This window comes from Triturus cristatus, chromosome 2_1 (genome assembly GCF_964204655.1).
Source record: "Triturus cristatus chromosome 2_1, aTriCri1.1, whole genome shotgun sequence".
NCBI classification, from domain to species: domain Eukaryota; kingdom Metazoa; phylum Chordata; class Amphibia; order Caudata; family Salamandridae; genus Triturus; species Triturus cristatus.
In genome coordinates this window covers 35,576,158-35,600,212 of record NC_140581.1, presented here as the reverse complement: position 1 = coordinate 35,600,212, position 24,055 = coordinate 35,576,158, and the positions used below count along the sequence as shown (strand labels likewise).

General features: G+C 44.8%; 1 protein-coding gene across 3 annotated transcripts in view; it reads left to right on the top strand.

Annotated features, from left to right (window-relative positions):
* LOC146863662 (long-chain-fatty-acid--CoA ligase ACSBG2-like) overlaps positions 1-24,055 on the top strand; it is a 524,673-nt gene that overhangs the window by 374,416 nt on the left and 126,202 nt on the right. For 2 of the 3 annotated variants that reach the window (XM_085627756.1, XM_085627760.1), the window contains 2 exons: positions 182-363; positions 22,828-23,061. In XM_085627756.1, coding sequence (XP_085483882.1) covers positions 182-363; positions 22,828-23,061 — 416 coding nt within the window. The remainder of the gene's footprint in view (positions 1-181; positions 364-22,827; positions 23,062-24,055) is intronic. The other variant, XM_085627757.1, reaches the window with a different exon arrangement.

The window sequence follows — 24,055 nt, the reverse complement described above, 5'->3', positions numbered from 1 at the left end:
AGAATGCAAGCTCATTTCTCCTGGACAAAAAACAAGTGTTAGATAACAGCATCTTTAGCCATGCATCACATTATCTCTAAATAGGATTCAAGTTATAAGCCTACAAAGGTGAGTGTATTCAATACAGGGAAAGATCTTCTGATACACTTGACTCTTAATATTGTGCTTTCATAACTTGCAGGGCTCCCTGGTGGACACGCTGAAGGAGGTGCGACCTACTGTCTTCTTTGGGGTGCCACGGATTTGGGAAAAGATACAAGAGACGCTGGTTGATTTGAAATTCAAGCCACCTTTCATGCAGAGATCCATCAGCACTTCAGCCGGGGATCCCAGGCTGGCATCTAACCTCAACCACTTGATTTGGTATGTGATTTGAGGCACATGGACGTAATTTGAGGGATTGCATGGGTTCATTGCAAAGACACATGGACAGCTTTGTTAATAAGCAGGCATACAGAGGTGCCTCAAAAGTCAGAAACATATGAGTGACAAAGGGTCTGATTTAGATCTCGGTGGACGGCTCAATCCATCACACCTATGACGGATATCCCGTCCGCCGAAATATAAATCCTATAGGATAATATCGGATTTATATTTCAGCAGATGTGATATCCGTATCCGGTCTGATGGAGTAACCCATCCGCTGACATCTAAATCAGGCCAAAAGACTGGTAAATCAAAAAAAGCCCTATTTGTAATTCCCATGTGATTTTAATTTCAGTGTAACAATATAAATCTTCTAGGCACTAAAATTATTCATACATGGCTTTTTCCATAAAGCTGAAGGATGTTTTAGGATTTTCTAACCCAGTGCTATACGGCTGACTAATGTCACTTTGTTTGGTATCCCCTCTCTCTCCCACCATTGAGAACTACAGTGCTAGGATACCTGTTAGGTGGCAGTGCGCTTTTAAAAAGGCCAAATAATAATAAATACATGTCATTTCTAATGTCCCAGCTGACAGGAGAGGTGGATTTCCATCTCTTGAAATATAGTCTCTGTAATCTGTTTTTGACCAGATAAGTCATACCCATCTATGTAAGCACTGGATACAATACAAACCTTCTTCAGAAGCAGCAAACCATCAAAGAAATGTTTGCTGTTTTGAAGAGATTTTCATTCCTTAGTAGTAAGCACTTTTTACTGTTACTTCTCGAGGTGGGTGGAATCTATGGTGAGCGATGTTCCCAATCGTTCCTGGACGGGTAGCACTGACCTTGAGAAGGGAATGGACAGTGTTCCCTATACCGTGGAACCAAGAGGGAGTCAGATAGCTAAATCGGAAACAAGCCTTCTTGCCAGGTTGCCCTGCTACCTGAAAAAAATGTGCAATTGTTTGGTCAGCAAATCTAAAGGCTGCTTGAGAGCCAGTGTATGAATTTAATTGATGAGTCATGTGAGATTTCAGGGTGACTTGCATATTCATAGTGCTTTCAGTAGTAGGCTAGGACCTCAAAATACTATAAATACACAGCACTACTCCCCACTGTGCCAACCAGGATTCAGTTATGTGACAATCTGGTTACAGGCACTGACATCTGCATGGATCTCAGTAGCCAATAGAACTTTTGTACCATAAAGGGGAGCAGTTTCCTTCAATTACTTTAACTTGTGGGTATTTTACATTTAAGGTATGTGCTTTTTATTTTGTATGTATTTGACTGGGTATGAAATGCAAACAAAATAGCTCCAGAATATTTTGTTCTTTTTGAGTCACATCTCTGACCACGTCACACCCTTGCTGATCCCACCCCATTCGATTCAATTCAATTCACCTGTTTGTAATGTGCATCATGGCTACCTGACATTAGGCTTCCCAGTGTTGTCAAATCTAGCCAGAGTAAGGGTAAAAAAGATGGTTAGGGGAAAGGATACGTTTTTAGTTTCTTTCGGATTCTCATGAAGTTGTCATCTATTCTCAGGCTAATAGGCAAGGAGTTCCAGGGTTTAGGTGTAAGGTACATGAAGAAGTAGCCCCCACTTCTGACTCTCTTGATTCTAGAGACAACCATAAGATCAAGATTTTTGGACCTAAGGGCTCTGTTGATCCGATGGGGGGTGACCAGCTGATGGGGGACATGTGGGCCCACTTTTGTGTTTTACCTGATGTGTCATACATAGTGCCTTAAATTGCATTCTGCATCTTATAGGCAGCCAATGGAGAGTTTTAAGCACTGCACGTGCTGATTGTATTTTTGGGATCCCTAACAGTATTTGAGTGGCAGCATTCTGAATTATTTGAAGTTGTTTGATGACTGAGATTGGGCTGCCCAGATAGAGTGAGTAGCCATAAACAAGGTGAGAAAAAATCAATACTTGACTTTACAACTCCAATGGGAGTCATTTCAAGGTCTTTCTCAAGGCTCTCAGGAGGCCAAACAACTGCCCGTGATCTTCTTTACTTGGGAGGCCATGGAAAGATATTTAGCCAAAGTAATCCCTAGGCTCTTAAATTCCAGCTTGGGGAATAGATGTTATCCTAGGGAAGAAGGTCATCTAATTTGGTCCCAGAATACTGAGTTATTCTCAACTACGATGACCTCAGTTTTCTCCCCATTTTTTTCAGGCAGCTGGTTTCCATCCTTTTAGACACCTTCTCTAGGCCATTATTGAGTCTCATGGAGGTGTTGTTTATATCAGTAAATTGTACTTGTGATCACAGTTGCCATCTGAGGTAGCCCACAGCATGTGCAGTACTTCAGAGGCTGAGATTGAAAAGGGCCTATTTTGTGTGAATTCTAAACCTTTTTGAAGAGTCTGGAAACTGTGCTTAAAGGATAGCTACTTAGGCAGTGGCTGAGTTTCTCTAAAAAACAATTACATAGTTGGGATCAGTTCTGTGCAGAATAGAAGATCATATTAGCTGTTTTCTGTGAGAGAGATTTGCTTAACTGGGCAAAATGGAAAAAAAAGTGTTTAATCATTATGCCAGAGTATGCAACACTATGCTGAGCACAGGACAGAATACTTTTTTTTTCATGCATTGTTTAGGTCCGGAGGGTCAAGAAGTGTTTCAACAATTATCAGATCTTTCTTATGAAGATGCCACATCGTTAAATGAATTTGAAATTTGCATAAAGAAGTTAGGCAATCCATATCTTGCCACCATTTCCTATCTATTCCAAAATTAGTACTGTGCTGGAGCATTATCAGTTTGGAAAAAGGGTGCAGAGATGTGATTAATCTGTGGAGACTCTAAATGTAATTTTGGTTACTCATTCGAGGAATGTCTTTGTGATCAATTCATGTTGGGCTGTGTGATTGAAATCACTAGATAGTCTTTACTAACCCTGGGCGGCCAACTACGCTACGCTTGCGTAGTTTGCGTAGTGTGTGCTACTTCACACTATGCGAATTGCACGTAGCACAGTGCAAAAACGCAAAGCGTAGCGTAGTTGGCATTTTTTGATCGCTCGCGGTCCTCAACGTCAAGTTGGAGACCGCTAGCGAGCAAAAAGACATCCCGGCGAGACTTTTTCCTCGTTCGCGATCAGCAACCTCAAGTTGGCGATCGCGAGCGTGGAAAATAAACCTCCTGGAGATATTCTCAATGCGGAAAGGTCAGGTTTCTCATTGCGAGTGGTCGCGTATGCTCTCGACCGCTCGCGATGCGAAACTACCAGTCCGCGTTGAGAAAGCTGCCGCTCGAGTAAAAATCTACTCGAGCGGCAGAAAACAACAGCTCGCACTGTGCGAGATGCCGTTTTCAATGATTGCACAGTGCGGACAAGCATCCGGCACTGTGCAATCATCCCGAACAGCGCACTACACAGTTCACGTAGCACTACGCGTATCTTGCAAAGTGCACTTCGCGAAGCTACGCGTAGCGCTACTACGCAAACTACGCCCAGGGTTAGTCTTTACTGCAGAAATATCATCAATTATTTAAGGAAGCTTTAACAATTTCTAAACCTCTTGAAAATTCCATGGCATGCATCAAAACACCAAAAAAGAGAATGCTCTACATGAAAGTGGTGATGGTGACCAGATTAGGGTTGTAAAACTAAGACACTCAAAAAAGATGAATTTAAGGATTCAAGAAATTTCAGGTCAAATGTTTCAGATGTAGTAGTACCAATTATTTAGCCAATCGTGAATATTGCCCAGGTTGGAGAGCAATGTACAAAAATGTGGGGAAAAGGGTCATTTTGCTAATAGCTCTAGATCTATGATTGACAAGGAAGAATGAGAGAAATAAATTACGTTTCTGAGGACAATTGTTATGAAATTGTACTGCAAGTGTGAGTAAATGATGAAGACGGTTCTTTTGATGAAGTGCGCATTGAAGGTGTACCTGTTATAATTTCTTTTGACTGAAGAGCCAAGATTACTTTGATTCTAAAGGTTTTCTACAACTCTAACTTGAAAGCCAAGGTGAAACATTTCAGACCTGATCTAGGTCTGAAAGTATGATAGTATAAGTTGTCGGGTTACTTCAATGTTTGCATGGATGTTCATGGAGGGTCTGCTGCAAGAAAGATATATGTTTTGATAAAGGAAATTCTATAATAAGGTGGCTATACCAGAAGGATTTGCTGGTTTATCTTGATCCAAATGAATTTCCATCTGAGATTAAGGAAAAGATCAAACATCATCCATGATTCATCTGTAAACTCATGTTATGAGAAAGCTTTCCCAAATGTTTTTAAGAAAGAGTTGGGTTGCTTGAAAAATTATCAAAATTTTTAATAAAATCCAGTCTATATCTAAAGTGAATATGGTGAGGAATGTTCAGTTGAAAGTGAAGGATGACACGGCTCAAGAATGAGAATTTGAAGCAAAGTGGTATCATTGTAGAATTGGGCCTAAAGGTTGTCCCAAGAACTCATGGCAAGAAAGGTAACAGGAGAGGCGAGGTTGAGCGTTGATCTTAGAGAACTAAGCAAATGTGTGATAGCAGGCCATTATCCAAATATAACACAAATGCCGTGTTCTTTGGATAACGGCAAATATTTTTCTTCTCTAGGCTTCATACACTGTTACATGAGTTAATAGACTTTGTTACCCCGTTTTACACTTTTGAATATCTCAGAACCCCCTGTGGGTTAATTCCTGCATTATCCGTTTTCCAAAAGGGCTGTGGAATGTGTGTTAAAGGATGTTCCTGTAGTGACAATGTATAAAGACAATGTATTATTGTTTGGTAGGAGTCAGCATGAACATGATGGGTGGTTACATGAGGTTTTTTGTAGGCTGGAATCTAGTGGTCTTACCATTAAGTTAGAAGAATTAAAATTCAATGTTTACAACATTTAATATTTGAGTTGTTATATTTATTCAGATGGTATTCATCCTAAAGTGGATCTGGTGAATGCCTTAAGTGACATGCCCTGTCCTTCAAACAAAGAGGAGTCCCTTGCTATGGCAGAGCACTATAGTAAATGTGTTTCTAATTTTTCAGAGAAGTGTAAGAATAAGGAGTTTGTTTAGGACCATTGTATGTAGATGAGTACAATCATTTGAAATCTGAATTAAAGAATAATTCTTGATTAAGTGAATTTGAACCTGGTCAAAATCCTTTTAAATACTAATGCCAGTTCTAAAGCTTTTGAGCTGTTCTTATGCAAGTGACTGACGGTCATAAAAAAGACTGTTTTGTTTATTTTGAGAGGTTTAAATGGTGAGGAAATGAATTATTCTGTTATTGAAAAGGAAGCTTTGGCTGTATATTGGGCTGTACATATGTTAATAAAATGTTTGGGTGGTACTGTGTTTAAGATTTAGATGAAACATAAAGCCCTGTAGGAGATATTCACAAGCAAATATATTGATTCTGTATTGTGTAGAATTCCTAAAAGGGTGACAGCACTACAGATATTGAATTTAATCTGATTTATGTTCCTGGTATGAAAAATGCATTAGCTGATTGTTTTTCAAGGTTATTTGATAAGGATGAAGCAGATGAACTTGAGAAAGATATGAAGACGACATTTACAATAAGGAACAAAAGGTTTGGGAAGGGATATGTGGGATCATACTTTAGGATGAGTGGTTGAAAGAATTGGAGAATGATCAAATCCTAAAAATGGTTATTGCTTTACTGGGTTCTGGGTGTATACACGGAAGAGCATTTGAAGAGAGCTTTAGAGGCTTTAGAAGCTTTTGGAATGCAAAGGATGAACTTTCTTTAAAAAAGTGGCTTTTGTTAAGAGGCAGAAGACTGATTCTACCAATGGGCTTGATGGATCACAATATTTCTAATGCACTTGAGAGCGATTTTGAAATTTCTAAAGGAAAGGAAAGAATATGGGCTAATTACGGGTGGCCAAGTAGGGATTTATTGGTGGAAAAATATGGCAGACATTATAGTGAGTGCTCGAGTTATGATAAGATATTAAAATATAGAATTCATCTCATGGTCCCTTCTGATCCCTGGGAAGACATATCTTTGCACATAATTGATCCTGTTCATAAATCTAGCATGGACCATTATGTTTTTAGTTGCATAGACATATATTCTAGGTGGACAGAGAGCAAGAATGTAAATTCAATAGAAACTAAAGTTGTTACATTTCTTGGTGAAATATTGGGCAAGGAGAGTTATCAATCTGTTTAAGAAACGCATAATGGAGAACAACTTACTTCTAGGAAGATGGAGAAATTATATCATCTTGAAGCTCATGACATGCTTGAGTCGTTCAATAAGGTGTTGAAAGAGACCATTCAGCATGCCATGGCTTGTTTCAAGTACTGGAGGGAGAAACTGAAGGATAAGGTACCGGAGTACAGGTTGACCGTGCATTCTACAAAAGGTGTCACTCCATTTGAGCTATTTAGAAGTAGGAAGCCTAACTCTTCAATGTGTCCTAGTTTGGTGAATAAAAGTAGAGGTTTTGCAGGTGATCCAAAATCAAGACTGAATGGATGTATAGGCAGGAGCATAAAGCTCTGGTGAGAAAATGAGAGTTTGAAAAGAGTCATGGTAATTAAAGTACAAATTAGTGACTGGGTAAAGCTACCTGTTTGATATGCCAATGTCTCAAATTCAGCAAAACCAATGAAGGTGATTAAATTGTTCAAAATACTGTGAAAACTGAAGACCACAGAATTTGGAATTTAGGTTGACAAATGTAATTAGTTTCATGTTGGTCCAGTATGATCCAAGGATAAAGAGATGTCTTCTCAATCTGATAGAGAGTTGTCAGGCTCGAAAGACAGTGGGAATAAGACTTTCTCTTCTTAATCTGAAGAAGAATTTTGAGGTTCGAAAAACTTTGTGGACTAGACTTTGGCAGCACAGAAGAAGATAAGGAGAAGAATCTAGAAAAGTGTATAACCTTATTTCCTTAGAGACTATGTTGGTTTGATTTCAATCTAGTTCAATGTGATGATTTATTTCTCATTGATTCTTATTTCAATTTCTTTCTCAATTTAGCCTTGCATATTGGCTTTACTTTTGTTTTGTGTTTCTATAGGGGAAGGTGTGTGGTATTCTTAGTATTCCTTGTATGTGACAAGGTTCTCCTCTAGAAGTTTTTAGAATGTTATGATAAGACTGGAGAAGAGTTGAGGAGGTGGTAGAGTGACGTTTGCTGCCTGAGATCATATTCCTGTTGCCCAATAAAACCTCTGAGAAACAGACATCCACTGTGGTATCCTTTAATAAAAGAGGGAAGCCGTGCTGTAACTGCCCTGTGAGGGGGCAAAGCTTGTACTGCTGTGGACCTATTTGTACCTTGTGGTCCTCTAACTAAACATGTCCTCTGAAGTTGGGACGCGTGCACTGTTTTTGTCCAAGATGTGCCTGTTCTAAGAAGTAAGGGTAGGCAGAGCTCACAGAGTTCTACTATGTAGAATTGCACAGAATTGCAAAAAAACTCTGTGGAATTCCGCGGAATGAGTGCTTGCCCAGCTTTAATATTTTTAGGTAATACATTCAGAGATATTTTTCATCGTACACTGTTTGCAAGGTAAGCCATACAAATATCAATCAGAGAAAAAGCTGCTATAAAATTATTTTTACGGACATGTGAAATGAGATATTTATTTATTGTTGACACCATAGAGCATGCAAGATTTAAAAGGACATGAATTAAATAATTGTTTACAAATCTTTTTCATACAAACAACGGCACTGTGTGGCTACTGTACTGGAGCATTTGTGTATATAGTATAATATTTCATCTGCCATTCGTTTAACAGCATTAAAAGTAAGTTTTTCTTCCACAATTCTCTTCTTCCAAGCACGCATATGCATCTGGCATCTACACACGCTCTCATTTACATTTACAAAAAGGTCATTCTGATGCCATGAGCCACGAAAGCTTTTAAAAAACTGACCTTCTCTCCCCAATTGACAAAGGTCAGTTCACAGTGGTGGCTTTTATTGATTTGGAAAACAATTGACAAATTGTACATAAACAATGGGGCATAAGGTTTAAGCAGCAGAGCTGTGATCTGGTTTGGGAGCTACTTAGGGTCTCCTGCATGAAGACCCGCGTGAGTGATTGAAGTTCACTGGGATATTAAGTCCGATTGTGAGTGCCAGAGGAATTTCAGCATTGACCTCTGCTTTTTGAGCATCTGATAGATACCCCTGGTTCGAGTTCTCGTGCCAAGGTGCTGTAAACAGCAGATACTACTGTTAATATTTCAACGGAGGAAGTACTTCATACAGCATCCTCCCTGAGTATTTTATCGGTTGCTGTAATAAACACAAGCAGCCTTACAAGCCACTGATACAGTGAAGTAAAAACAGTAACTAGCAACACAGCGTAATGTGCGGTTAGGTTTGAGAGCCGTTTGTTCGCCATTCACAATGATACGGGGTCTAGTATGGCACACATCTCAGATTGCAAACATTCCTCATTATCTCATGGTATGTTCAGTTAGCAAGAGTAACAGCACTTGTATTCCACTCTTACTCCCATGTGCCAGTGGGGAGCTCTGAGGTGACTGGGGAGTCGTGCAGCATGGGTAAAGTTGAAGACTAGGGGCCATATTCACAAGGAACTATCGCCGACTTAACGGCACTTTATCGCAGCCAAAGTTGCAATAAACTTATATCCCCAATCACAAGCTGGTGTTAACAGCTCACAGCACCAGTTTACCCGCGAAAGCAGCCACAAAAAACATCGCCACGGATGACCCCCGCAACTATCGCTAATGAGATGCAGAGTGGGCGTTCCCGTGCCAAAAGCCGCAACAACACCACTCATTCACAACAAACAGCCAGAACTGCGATAAGAACACAAAACAGGCGATAAGGCGTGTTAGCAGCAGGAAAATAACACCTGCTCTAACCTGGTGCTAAGTCGGACCACAGTCTGCACCACAAAAGGGAGCACAGCCCACAGCCACATCGGAAGGGCAGCAGATGACATGGAGCCACTGGTCATGCGGCCCGGACACCCAATAGGGCCACAACACCCACCACCCCGGGATCCCATACAGCACCCGGATCACCCCCCACACCACCACCCAGGCAGCACTGACAAAGACAGGGGACCCCGAGGAAACACACCAGCCTCACAGACCCAACACCCGACAATGTCATTGCCCACTACAGGCTCAAAAGGACAACCATCGCATGCATCACGACCAACAACACCCAACAGGCCAACGGCACCAATACAGCGGACAACCAACATCCCACTCCACACAAAGCCGCTGGCTGTGCTGCACCTGTTGGCCCCTGGTACCCCCTAACCAACACCCGCCACAGTTAGAGGAGTCACACAGCCAGCCACATCCCAGTCCCTCACACCTGTCCTGGACATCACCATCAGCCTGGTACCCCAGTCCCCATACGCCCAACATAATGCGCAGGATCCGCTGGAGACCAAGCAAGGACCATACGCCATAGCTGGATGCATGCATGTGTTGGGGGCAATCCACAGCACACATGTCATACCTATGCCCCCTGGTGACACAGCACACAATCACTTCAACAGAAAGCACACGTCTCACATCAATGTGCAGGCAACAACCGAACACCGTGGAACCTCCACCGATGTCGCCTACAAATTCCCCGCCAGCGTGCATCCTCCGACAGTCCATCAGCACCCAGCCTTACCAGGATGGCACCAAGGGAAATGCACAGTCCCTTGGCAAGTACAAAATGAACACCCCACCCACCTCAACTCCACAACTATGCAACTCACAACACTGGCAATGCACACAACACAAAATCACACCCAACATGCAAAACAACATGCCCACCCACCAGACTCGACAGAACAACTCACAACGGTAAACCTGGGCAAGCAGTGAACATGAGCCATCGACGGCATGGCACCACAGCCACACAATAGCCGAATGTGGGGAGAGGTGGCAACCAGGCAGGCATGTGGGGAGGAGGCAAGTGACCCATGAATGGGAAAGTACAGAATGCCAAGAGTGGCGGAGATGTGCTGGACAGACTGCAGCATGCGGAACACACCCATATCCATGGTGACATACACCGCTGGTGTGTGGAGTGTAGTGGACAGTGGACGCAACCATGTCACCCCAGCCAGTGGGGGAGTTCGCGGAAATGATGCCTGTTACGTCCTCCCCATAAGCATGAGTGGAGTGGGATGCCCGGCGTACGCCAGGCCAGCGTAGGGGTGTGAATAAAAAGCACGTAGCCCTGGACATGGTCCTCTTCCGGAAAGCCCAACGTCTCTTCCAGGGCGGCGTCACTCACCACGCCACGAGGCTGACGCCGTCCTCATGAGCAGAGTTGCCTGCAATCCTGTGCGCCTGCCGTACCCCTGCCCGCTGGACTTCGAAGCTGTCAGGCCCACCCCTGCGCAGCCAGGCCACACTGATCACCTTCCGACACTGGCGTGTGTCAAGGAGGGCCCACCACGTGCCTGCGCAAGCTCCAAGCCCGAGTGCCGCATCCTTGGCAGCCTCTCAGACCATCACTGCCTCCACGACACAGGCCCGCTTTAGACCTCTCTTGTTGACGTACTCCACTGCCGCCTCCGGCCTACACTACGGTCAAGTAGGTCACACATTTGGAACTGAGTCTTGATTACACGATGGCAGAGTACATATGTTCATTGCAGAGATGACATCAGTGTACTCCCGTTCGACTTGGTGCCACCAACTCTGTGCATAGCATCACAACCACACGTGTCTGTGGGCCTTTGTGGACTATTGCCCACGGCCTATGCTGCGCACGAGTAGGTCACAGAATTGGAACTGAACATCGATTTTTCAATGGCAGATTACATATCTTCGCACGCAAGGAGAGGCGTGAGAGGATGCGCGTTGCAGCCCGGAGGAAATAGGATTATTGTCACGGAGGTGATCGAACACTACCGACAACTGTCCTGTTGTCACTAACTCTGTGCATCACGAGCCAATGACACGTGGCTCTGGGCCCTTGCTGACCGCTGCCCCCGACCTACACTGCAGTTGAATAGGTCACACGCACCTTCAAATTCAGCCTCGATTTGTTAATGGAAGACTTCATGTCGTTGTACAGGCCTCATCGCAGACTGCATCCCCTTTCAGCCCCGGTGCCAAGATGTCTATTCCCCGAGACCCATGGTCACTTTCTGGTTGGACTTTGGGGGCGACTGAGTCCCTGGACTTGGAGATTTCGTCGCCATCATGGCGGTGATACTGACTTCGTGGTGAAAACGAGGCCGTGGCATTCCACCCCCCCATTTGCTGCTTCCGGATAACATCAGACCTTTCGCCTCATGCCCTGAAAGCCACCTTTCACTGTCCTCCGCAACACTCCGCAACATATACCTCGGACATTGATGAGGACCCGCTCACGTCTCATGGCCCATCTGACTGCACCGCAAATCACCGTCCCGTGGCATGGTTCCTGTGCCGGCCTCTGTGCATCCGGGGCCACTAACTCTGTGCTGGAAATGTCCGAGACCCCTTCTTCTTGGGTATTGGATGGCCTCTGAGGCGATGGCCTTAGTGTCATCAATGCCGTGTGTCTGTGGCCTCTGCGCTGTCCGCTGCCTCCGGCCTCATCTGTGGTCCACCAGGGCTCAGACATGAAATCGAGTCCTGCCCGGACGTCACATCACCACAGGAGGCACATGCCACCTCCGCCAGACAACCTCCATCCGCCAGAGTCGAAACAGTGGTCCTTACAAACCTACGGAGTTGCAATACACCTGTCGTGGATGCCATCATCAGACTAATACCCTGCTCAGCACTCCTAGTGCCACTGACTCAGTGCCCCGCAAGCCATCGTCTGTTACTGATTGTGTTTTGTGCTGTGGAGAGGCTAGGCAGCAATGTCATCTCAAGCAGTGTGGGAGACCTGGGAAGTTGTTAAGGAAGCTGATGCAGGTGTCACACACCACACTGCATCTGCATCAGGAATATCTCGAAGGGACACAATCCAAAACTTTTTTTTCACATCAGCGCATCCATCTCTAGTGCCCCAACCACAGTGCACTGCAACTCACGGACACTTCAGTTTGCATGTTGTGTGTCCTCTGGACTTTCTTCATCTCCCTCCATGTTGCTCAGCAGTTGACTCCATGCGTGCTGGCTTACACTCACCCCACACACATCCAGCACAGGCGTCACTGTACATGTGGCCCTGCCAATAAAGGGGCCGGGCGCATGTGCCCGTAGCCATTCAACATAATATCTGCGTGTGTAACTGTGGTCTTGTTGTATGCATGAGGGCCCTGGGCCCTACGACATTACATTATGCTGTGTACAGTAGATGCAGACATGACACCGCAGGCAGCGGGTTGGAACTTGGACATGTAGTTTTGTCATCACCCACTCAATTCGTAGGCAAAGCTGACGTAGGTGTGTGACTGCTATTTGCGTGCCCCTGGGCGTGGTTCTATACTGTGAATGTGCATCTGTATGTGTCTCTATGGCTGTATGGGTCTCCTTTGTGGGGTGTGGGTGGTCCCTGAAGTGTAATGGACACCAACGTATGTGATCTAGTTCGCCTTCCATTGGTTTGGACCCCAACCACGCCTGTTCGCCACCTACTTTTGCCATGCTGATACATGGCAACGGGGTGCCATGTGTGGGTGAGTGAAGTTTCGTGAGCCAGCTGTGCTTGCGGGTGCTTTCTGCTGTGTGGTCTGTTGTGGGCTATGTGTCCTCTGAATATCTTGGCTGACTAGGTCCTGGTGGTGGGTTTGCTTGGGATGTCAATGGTCTGTTGTAGGGTGTCGTTGTCAAAGGTATGGTGGTCCTCTCTGGCATCACAGATGTGACATTGTGTTGACATGTATGTTTGCGCATTGTTCTGGTCTTCATGCAGACTGTATGACAATGTACATTGTGACTGTTCATGAGGTGCTGAATTCTGCTGCAGGACAGTGTACATTTGGACTACATGACGGCTGTGAGGTCCTACGCGAACATGTCCATTTCACAGTTTCCTGCTCTGTCAGATGTAGTAGGCATATTTCTGTGCATGTGCGGAGCCAGTTGTGTCCTCTGTTCTGCAGTGTCGACTATGTGCATTGTACCACGTTGTCATCAATGTGGGTGTGCTGTTCTTGCTGTGTGTGTGTGCTGCAGTGTGCCAAGGGGATCAGGGACATGATCCTGGGTAATTGTGGGTGTGCAGTGTGCCTCGTCTTGTTGTGCATGTGTGCCATTGTGTCCATCTCCCCCCGTCACCCCAGTCCCTGTTGGTTACTCTCCCTGTTGATGTTGTGTCAGGTCCTCTCGAGCTGTGTCCGTACTCCCTTCTCCTTGCACCGTCTCCACACTGATGACTGTGGCCTCGGTGTCCTCCAGTTCCTCCTGTGGTACAGGATTGCCCCCTTCTGTCGCCGTTGCTGCCTTCCTGTTGGCAGCGGGTTTGTGCCTGGTTTCAGTTATCACATCATGCTTGGCCTCCTGGATTGGCCTCCTCGGCACTCCAACTGCATTCCAGGTGACCTGCTTGTGGGTCAGTTGCTGGTAGTGTTCTGTCGCCTCTGTTACGCTGGTCTTGTTTTCCTGCAGACTGTACCCCGTCTGCCGCTCCCTCTTCTCCTTGGCCTTCCCCAACCTCATTGTTCCTTGCTGGTGGTCTGTGGGGTTAGTGGGGTTCGCGTTTGCCTCTGCGCTGGGTCAGGTTGCATCCATGTTGCTACATGCTTTGGCTTGTTTCTGGTGTGTTGTTTCTGTGTTTTTTATGATGCTTATTCCCGCCAGACGCGTGGTATTTGCAGGCCTGTGGCTGGTTTTCACGACTTTTTGTACCGCGATTCGCCTCGTTGTGTGTTTTTTTGCGTTTTGCATTTTTTGCGGCATGGCGTTGAATTTTGCGCGGCCATTTGACGCGTTATCTGGTGACTATCGCACGCTACCACCGTGTTGTGAATACTTGGTTGGCACGCATACTTTTCCCGCGATGGGCTGCGATGTTGAGAGATGCGTTATGCTACTCTTGCGGTAGTTATCACACATTCTTGTGAATATATCCCTAGATGTCTGCCAGGTGAAAGAGGCAGTGCACAGGAGGCTAAACAGTAAACAACTTTCTTGTTTAATCCTATGCCAGCTACAGTAAACCTGTAACCCACCCTGGCCTGTTCTCGAGTCCAGACCCTGACAGGAGACATTGTTCTCAGCGGGGGAAGGAGCAGCAGCTCCACTGTGACGCTGTCTTCGGAGGGCACTGGCCCCGTGCCTCTGTTAGCAGTGCGCCTGGTGGTGGATGGGATGGTTCCATCATTCGTATTGCCTCCCACTGCCACATGCTTCGTACATCTTTGCCTTCAGATAATTAACAGAGGGCGGTAAAGGTAAGCTGCTAAAGAGAAGAAACATTTTCAACATGACCTGGTATCACCACAACAAAGATGAGATGGAGTCAGAGAATTCACAAAGGAAACATAAAAGATCATGGGATTTGAAATGCTCACACCGAGAAACAGTTTGAAAATTGAAATATGCGAAAAGTCTATTTTAAAGATAATTCACATAGATTTATTAAGCTTTCTACAATCACCAAGTTAACACATAAGCGCTCAGGAAAAGCACCTCAAACCATCACTCCTGAACTTATTCAAATCACAATAGAATGTACTTCAAAACTGGAAATACCAAAAACATACTAACAAAATGGGCTGAACAGCAATATATAAACGATATATTAACAGCAAACAGTAAAAAAAAAACTATGTTAATCTATAGCCCCAGTAGGTAAAAAGTTGATTTAAGACCTGGCAAATTTAAAACCCAATGTTTTAGAGTATGAGATATTGGGGGGTGTAATCTTGGACGCTGCTACTCACCCGAGGCCGCGCTGGTGAACCGTTTGTTGCTGAGCCGCTCCTGGGGTGCCCACGCTGTTTGTCCCCACTGTCGGCGCCCAACGCTATCGCGCCGTGACAGGGGGAGACTACAGCTCCCAGGCTGCTTAGCGGCCACTTCCGCCTTCCGCTTGTCTTCGCGCCCGGAGGCGCTTAAAAGGCTGAGGCTCCCTCGGTGGAGCGGGGGTGTAATCTTGGACGCTGCTACTCACCCGAGGCCGCGCTGGTGAACCGTTTGTTGCTGAGCCGCTCCTGGGGTGCCCACGCTGTTTGTCCCCACTGTCGGCGCCCAACGCTATCGCGCCGTGACAGGGGGAGACTACAGCTCCCAGGCTGCTTAGCGGCCACTTCCGCCTTCCGCTTGTCTTCGCGCCCGGAGGCGCTTAAAAGGCTGAGGCTCCCTCGGTGGAGCGGGGGTGTAATCTTGGACGCTGCTACTCACCCGAGGCCGCGCTGGTGAACCGTTTGTTGCTGAGCCGCTCCTGGGGTGCCCACGCTGTTTGTCCCCACTGTCGGCGCCCAACGCTATCGCGCCGTGACAGGGGGAGACTACAGCTCCCAGGCTGCTTAGCGGCCACTTCCGCCTTCCGCTTGTCTTCGCGCCCGGAGGCGCTTAAAAGGCTGAGGCTCCCTCCGCGTCGCGGGACGCGCGCGGGCGGCGCCGGGCTAAGCCCGGGCAAAGGGCGGGCCCTCTGTGGCCCTCAGAGGCCTGAAGAGACTGGACTGGACCAAAGACGCTGGTCCTGGTCACAAGATCTGGAAGAAGCAGCGGGGGTGATATTGAGGATTTGTCAATTATTGTTAGTGTTTTTAAAAATTGTCATTTTAGTAACTACTAACGGACATAACGTTTTATCAATTCAGGCTTGTAACGAGGGTGAGACTGTTTATAATATGTCTAGATCTAAAGCCTCTTCAGGGCCACGTACAATGGATAATTATTTGGTTCAGAAGGTTAATAAGATAAATTGTGAAAGACGACAGTCATTGGGGAAAGTTGGTACCTCTCCCGGAGCCAGTCCCTTACGAGGTTTAGTAACCTCCGGTAGGGAGGATGTAATCAATCCTTTTGATACTACCACCCCGGAGGTGGTCGAGTTAACGGAGCAGGGGCACTTGGATCCTGTACAAGATAGCCCCAATGAGCTAATAACAGATGACTGCCATGACAGGGTGGAACAATGTTCACCTCCCCTAAAAAAACGTTCAGTAAGAACTTGCAGGAAAACACAGCTTAAAAAGAGGACATCAAATAATGGGAAGAAATCTGCAGATCAGTCACATAAAGATATTGAGAATTCCGCCTTGAGATCAGTGAATAAGGCCGGATCTGAGGATAATATTGTTAGTAACATCAAGGAGATTATTAGTACAAACATTAGGGACACAATAGATCCGCTGGTTGTCAAAATAAAGGAGCTAACGGAAGAAGTTGCCAGATTGAGCGGTCTGCTAAATCAGGCATTGGGTAAATTGGGAGAGGTGCCTGCAGTTACTCCGGTTATGGAGGTGGTAGCCGACACCACTACTAATACCCAAAGTAAGAATCAAAGACAGGGAGACCCTAATAAGGAAGCTACGAGGATCAATGCGAATGGTAGTGCTACTTCGGTAGCACCACAAATAGGCGCAAACAAATCAGGAAGTAATTTGCCTGTTTTAGATAGTACAAATAGCTGGGAGGGAAATAAAATGAAGGGTGCTGTTAACCTACCACCTGAGTGTGCTCCCTATGTGGTGGTACTTACAAATGTGCCACCGCTAGATAACAAGGCTCCCCAAGAGACCCACGACTCTTTAAAAAACAAATGTTTGTCGTGGTTAAATAGGCAATGTGGTCTCCCACTGAATCTTTCTGACTGTATTCTGACAACCAGAAGAGCCAATTGGATTGGGAGTGATAAGAAAATGTTAAAAGGGGACTGTGTAATTATTAATTTTAAATATCCGCAGCACGTCTCTACCGTCCTCCTGAGAGCGGCATCTCTCCCAATCTTAGATGGTAATGTATGCGCAAGAGCGCTAGGATACTTTTATAATCACCTCAATGCTAATGGGAGGGTCAATAATAGAAATGCTACTTTCCCACCTGTTTGGAAACCCCATTTTGATATCCCAACCCAGAATAGATTCCTTGCACTTAGCACTCTGGACTCTAACGATTGACGTATAAAGGAGACGGAGATATGTGCGGGAAGGGAGGAGGAAGCGAACTTGGAGGATCATAGAGTTGAATGTATATCTGTAAGTTCTGGTACAATAACACTGACCCCCAGACTGATGCCGGAGCAGGATGAAGTGGAGGCCATACCAGATGGTTGTATGAATTCTGGCGATTTGGGCCAAATTGCTGAGGCTGCCATTATGGAGGGTGCTATACAAGGTATCCCTAGAGGGAATATGGTCAGAACAGGTAGATGTTCCAGGTTGGTGTGCTGGAACGTAGCTGGTCTGAAATCCAAAAGCAGGGACCCGGGTTGGAACTCCTTTATTAACAGGTATGATATCCTTTGCTTTCAGGAAACCTGGTGTAAAGATAATATTGATTATGAGGGATTCATTTCATACAACCTACCAGCATATGGAGATGGGCCAGGTAGAGCTAAGGGAGGTTTACTCACCCTTATATCGGTCCATCGACAGATGACAGTGATAAAATATGTGCCGGTGGGAAATTTAATACAGATGATTTGGATCCAAGAAGGTAAAAGCCGTAATATCCTTCTGATCAATTATTATAATAACATTTTTGATAGTAGCAGGGGCAGAATTGTTACTGACCTAAACAATGCTATTGAGAACTTAAGCTCGATTTCTCATGAAGTATTTGATATCATTTGGTGTGGGGATTTCAATGTTTCATTATGTGATTTACTATCCACTACAGCTTGTGGGGTTACAAATAATGCTGGATGGGAGGCTCCACATTTTGCCCATGATATGTATGGGGAAAAAGTGAATGCAATAATGGGGGGCCTTGACCTGGAAATTTTGGATTGTTGCAGGGATAGTAATGGTGCACCTATCCCTACATTTAGGAATTGGCGTGCGAACTCTGTAATTGATCATGTGTTGGTTTCGTCCAGCATTGCCGACTGTTTTGGCCCACTTGAAATTGAAATAATGGATACTAGTGATCACAACTGTATTATTGTCCCCATGACTTTGTGGGAGGAGAATGATATAGAGGTAGGGGTTACAGTTGGAAACATTGAAGCACACAGGGTCAATGGGGTAAGGCTGAGATGGATAGGTGCCAAAGCATCTGAATTAACCAAGGCTATTATCGTGAAGAATTTAGCAGACATTGTCTTTATTTTAGATAATAGATCAGATCATGAGCGGGTCTTGTCTAGTTTTAAAGATATCAACAATGCCATTAACGACAAGTTCACGAGTGGCAGTAGGGGCAGTAAGAAGCATGGCTTCGTTTGGTTTGATAAAATTTGTTCGGATGCCCTGACCGACCTTAAGCAAGCCCTAGCAATAAGACCTAGGGATAAAAAATTAATAACTACTCTGAGGCTAGAATACAAAAAGGCTATTAAAGTTAGGAAGAAGGATTTGCAGCAACAGGCGTGGGAATCTCTTAATCAGGCCGCAGAATTATCGAATTCTGTTATATTTTGGTCAACAATTAATTCTCCGTTCCTCAAGGAAACTAATACCCCGGAGTTAACATCAAATGTTTCCTGTGAAGGATGGATTACCCATTTTTCTAGTATCTTTGATTCAAATAAAAATAGTAATGACGGGCCAGAAAGATGGCCTATTATACCACTTGATATTACTGTGGAAGAAGTGGAAAGTGGGATAAGAGCAAGTAAGGGAGGAAAGGCCCAAGGCCCGGATGGGGTCCCAAGTGATGTATATAAGGAGACGCCGGAAGTATGGGGTCCGTTGTTGGCTGTTGTTTTTAATGCCGCGGTATGTATAGGCCCTCCACAAACTTGGGAGGAGTCTATAATTGTACCTATATACAAGAAGGGATCTAGGTCCGAAGCGAAAAATTATCGACCAGTCTCATTATTGGATGCCTCAGTAAAAGTAATGAGTAGGATTATGTTGGTTAGACTGGAAGAATGGGTAGAACAGGACCATATTCTGACAGATAGCCAATACGGCTTTAGGAAAGGTAGGGGTACACTCGATCAATGCATTAATCTAGAATTATTGATCGGGAAATACAGCGAAGCCAAAAATGGCCATATTTATATGTGCTTTGCTGATCTAAGCAGCGCCTTCGACATGGTCGACCACTCTATTCTGTGGAGGACCCTGTTAGAATTAGGGGCGCCAAAGGCCATTATTTATTTTCTTGCAAGAATGTACGAGAGATTAAAAACATGTGTACGTTTTGGTAGGAAAGGTGAATGCACTAGGAACTTTAGCGTTAAACGTGGTATAAGGCAGGGTTGTGTTTTAGCTCCTCTTTTATTCATTTTATTTATAAACAATGTTGATGCTATTTTAAAAAAAGTACCAGCAGACGTCCCCGTGATTAACGGCACCCCTGTTCCGGTGTTATTATACGCCGATGATGCTGTATTATTGGCAAGAACTCCGATAGGGTTACAACGATTAATGGATAGTTTTGTATCTTTTATTAAAGATAAAAAATTAGTTATTAATAAAAGCAAAACTTATACAATGATCTGTGGCCCAAAGAAAATTAAACATGCAGCGAAAGGGTTTTTTATAGATAAAATAAAAGTGCAGCAGGTGGACAAATTCTGTTACTTGGGTATAACCTTTGCTGAAGATAAAAAGTGGACACATGAATTTAATAATATTCGCAATAAAATGGCTAGAAACGCACATGGAATTTTTAGATTTGCACAGAAAATTGGGGATCGTAGGACCAGAGACATGGTAAAAATTTATCAGGCTAGATGTGTTTCGATTGCATTATATGGGGCTGGAATTTGGGGCTACAGTAGCACACATGAGGTGCAACTGGAACAGAATTCTTTCTTAAAAAAGGTGTTGTGTTTACCCACTTCGACCTCTAATGCATTATGTCATTATGAATTAAATGTCAATTATTTATCCGATCTTTTGTCACTGAGACCTTTAATGTTGTGGAGATCAATATATTTGAACGAAGAAAAATCTTTCACTAGGTCTATAATCCAGGACTGTATGCGATTAGATAAAGTAAATGCAATTCCCTGGATTAAATACATCATTATGTGCTTTTCGGATATTTTTAACCTGAATATTGTAACTGATCCAAATGCTGTTTTATTAATCCCCAAGACTGAGATGAAAGTGACTTTCCTAGCCTTTGCCGAGAGGAAAAGAAGAGTAATTGCAGGTTCCCTGTCCACTGTTATGTTCTATAACAGATATTTGTCCATGGATGGATTTCCCGTCTATCTGACTTTAGTCACCAGACCTACACACAAATTTGTACTAAGCAGACTGAGATTTGGAATAGTGCATCATCTGGTGGCACATCCTATAATGAGAAAATATCCTATAGGCCCTTGTAGATGTGACGGTTTTTCCAAGCAGAGCACAATGCACTTTATATTATTTTGTAAACTGTACTCCAACTTCCGTGTTATTCTGTTAAAGCCCATGTTTGTAAAATATGGTACACGGACGGTTGAGCAGGCCATGAAACTGATTTTTAACTTACAATCTGCTGATATTTGTTTTTATACAGCTTCCTTTTTAAACAAATGCATTAACCTGAGGAAAAGTATGTGTTTTTAGATGTAAATATGTAATTTTAAAGATGGATTATGTTTTTTAATGATTAATATTGTATATGAAATGTGATTATGTCTGCTATAAGTGCTCATGTATGTATTTGTCATTTGACTGTGTTTGCTTTTATGGACATTAACTTGCTCCGAATAAAGCTGAATTGAAATTGATATTTTCCAATCTAGATGCCAACAGCTAAAAGAAAAAACAACTGGAAAGAAACGCCTAGAAGTTCCTTTCGACTGAGTGGGAAGAATGCACCAAATTGCTGTTAGCAATAGGTGGAGGCAGTGCCTAGAGTGGCGATTCGACTGCTGGTTTTTGCGCTCTTTGTTTTCTTCCCAATAGGCAGGGGCAGTTATTAGAGTGGTGATTGGACCACTAGACCTGTGTTGATTGCTTCCTTCCCCGTAGGCGGGGGCAGTCTCTAGAGTAGTGATTGGACCGCTGGATTTGCACGGCTTGTTTTCTTCCCAATAGGCAGGGGCAATTGTTAGAGTGGTGATTGGACCACTAGACCTGTGTTGATTGCTTCCTTTCCCCTAGGCGGGGGCAGTCTCTAGAGTAGTGATTGGACCGCTGGAATTGCACGGCTTGCTTTCTTCCCAATATGTGGGGGCAGTGGTTTGAATGGTGATTGGATCACAAGTCCTGTGCTGCTTGCTTCTTCCCAGTAGGTGGAAACAGTGGCTAGAGTGGTGGTTGGACCACTGTATTTGAGCTGCTTGTTTACTCCCCAGTTGGTGGGGGCAGTGGCTAGACCAGCGTTTGGAATGCTAGACCTGTGCTGCTTGCTTCTTCCCAGTAGGTGGAAACAGTGGCTAGAGTGGTTGTTGGACCACTGTATTTGTGCTGCTTGTTTTCTTCCCAGTATGCGGCAGCAGTGGCTAGAATTGCAGTTCGGACCTCTAGACCTGTATTGCTTGCTTCTTTCCCCTTAGGCGGGGGCAGTGTCTTGAGTGGTAGATGGAGCACTAGACCTGTGTAACTTGTTTTCTTCCCAGTAGGTGGAGGCAGTGAATAGAGTGGCGGTTGAACACCTAGACCTGTGTTGTTTGCTTCCTTCCCCGTAGGCAGGGGCAGTAGCTGGACTGGTGGCTGGACAACACGACTTGTGCTGCTTGCTTCCTTCCCCATAGACGGGGGCAGTGACCAGAGTGGCGGTAGGAGCCCTAGACCTGTACTGCTTGCTTCCTTCCCCATAGACGGGGCAGTGGCCAGAGTGGCGGTAGGAGCCCTAGACCTGTACTGCTTGCTTCCTTGCCCATAGACGGGGGCAGTGGCCAGAGTGGCGGTAGGAGCCCTAGACCTGTGCTGCTTGCTTCCTTCCCCACGTCCCTCTTTTTGCGCATTGGTCAGAGGCTACAGGTCAGGGCTCGCCACAAGCTGGAGCTGCACACCCAGATTGAGGTCTGGATTCTCATCTGTCCCAGACTCCTACATAGTTAAAATGCTCCACTCCTGGAGCTGCAGCAGAGATCACAGCCTCCATAGAAAGTGCAAGTTCAAACCACAGACTTGATTATTTCTAAGTACCACTGAACAGACCTGGGGTACTGTGTGCTGAGGTACTGTGCAAACTAGGGCAGTTGAGTGCTGGTAGGCCCTGGCATGCTGCATGTATTGCCAGTTCCAGATGTGCTGTGACAGACCTAAACACGGTTCTCTTTTGTTTTATAGTCCACAACCCCTATAAATGAGAAGGTACTACTCCCAAAATGTAACACACTTTTGCCTGAAAAAAACATACTGTGATAAGGTGATGTACTTGGTCATGGGATCACCTGGCTGCTTATACAGGCTTCCCTGACATCTGAGTTAGATATATCTTTGCCAATGATTGGATCTTATGAGAGAGCAACAAATAAAGTCCAACCTATTCATGAATGCTTACTTCTTCTTCTAACCAGCCTACGCTTTCTATTACAGTAGTGGTTCAGTCCGCCCTGGGCATTCCATGGCTGATTATGGAGTACTGAAAAAGATGCAAGCTGGCGTGGGCCTTGATCGATGTGTCCAGCGTTACACATCAGCCGCTCCCATCGCAATGGAGACCCTGGAATATTTTCTGGGAATTAATCTTCCTATCACACAGATTTTCGGCATGACTGAGTGTTCAGGGTCCCATACAATACATGTGACAAGTGACAACCGCCTGACAAGGTCAGTACCAATCTGTGATCACTTCTTCCGCTTTACTTGATTTTTCAAAGTCGTGAGAACATTTCTGGTAATATCTTATGTTCTGTTCTCCTCAAGATGAACCTCCTCTAACTGTGATCAAGCAAGCTCCTATCAGTACACTCTGCGTCTTCTATCGCAGCCTTAGTGATCTGTTTGTCAACCCTTCAATGCACAAAAGTTGCGCGGCTTGTGATTCACGCCTAAAGCTTTCTGTATATATTTTACTTCTTGTTATTGTAACAACCAATACAAGACCTTGCATTCTCATGGTATAGAGCATCAGAGATCACACAACAGAGTCTGACGTGCATTGGTACTTAGCCAAGACGAAGCAAACGCTACTAACTGGTAATCCTAGCTTTACATCTCAGCTATCTCAGATGAGGTCACCAGCACTAAATTATGCATCTCCAGCTCTAGGTGGGATTTTAAAAAACACTTAAGATGTGAACACTGACATTTCAAGTGTAGAACATCAAGCTCTGACTGATTGAATCAGACTGGTATTCGCAGAATTCTTACCACCTTCAAATACAAGGCTTTTACAGCACAGTACCTAAACACTGCCCTAAATGTCATACACAGAAGGAAACTAGGGAATAAATTCAGGCTAAGGAGCATGATAGGCTGTCACTTTAAGGAGCCAGCAGCTCCCACCTCCCAGCATGCCCTGTGCTGGCAGGTACCACAGAAGATCAATTCATTTGAAACAGCTCTAATGTGCACAGGAGAAGGAGTCGGTGGTGCTCAAGCATTTAGGAGTGAAGTGAAGAGAAGGTGGTAGGTGCTCAAGTATCCACAAGACCAGTGAGAAGGAGGTGGTGCTCAAGCACTTAAGAGTCAGGCGAGGAGAAGGAGGTAGATGCTCTAGCATCTCAGAGTCAAGTAAGAAGCAGGTAGGAAAAAAGCATCTAAGAGTCAAGTGAGGAGAAGGAGGTGGGTGCTCTAGCATCTAAGAGTCAAGTTCGGAGAA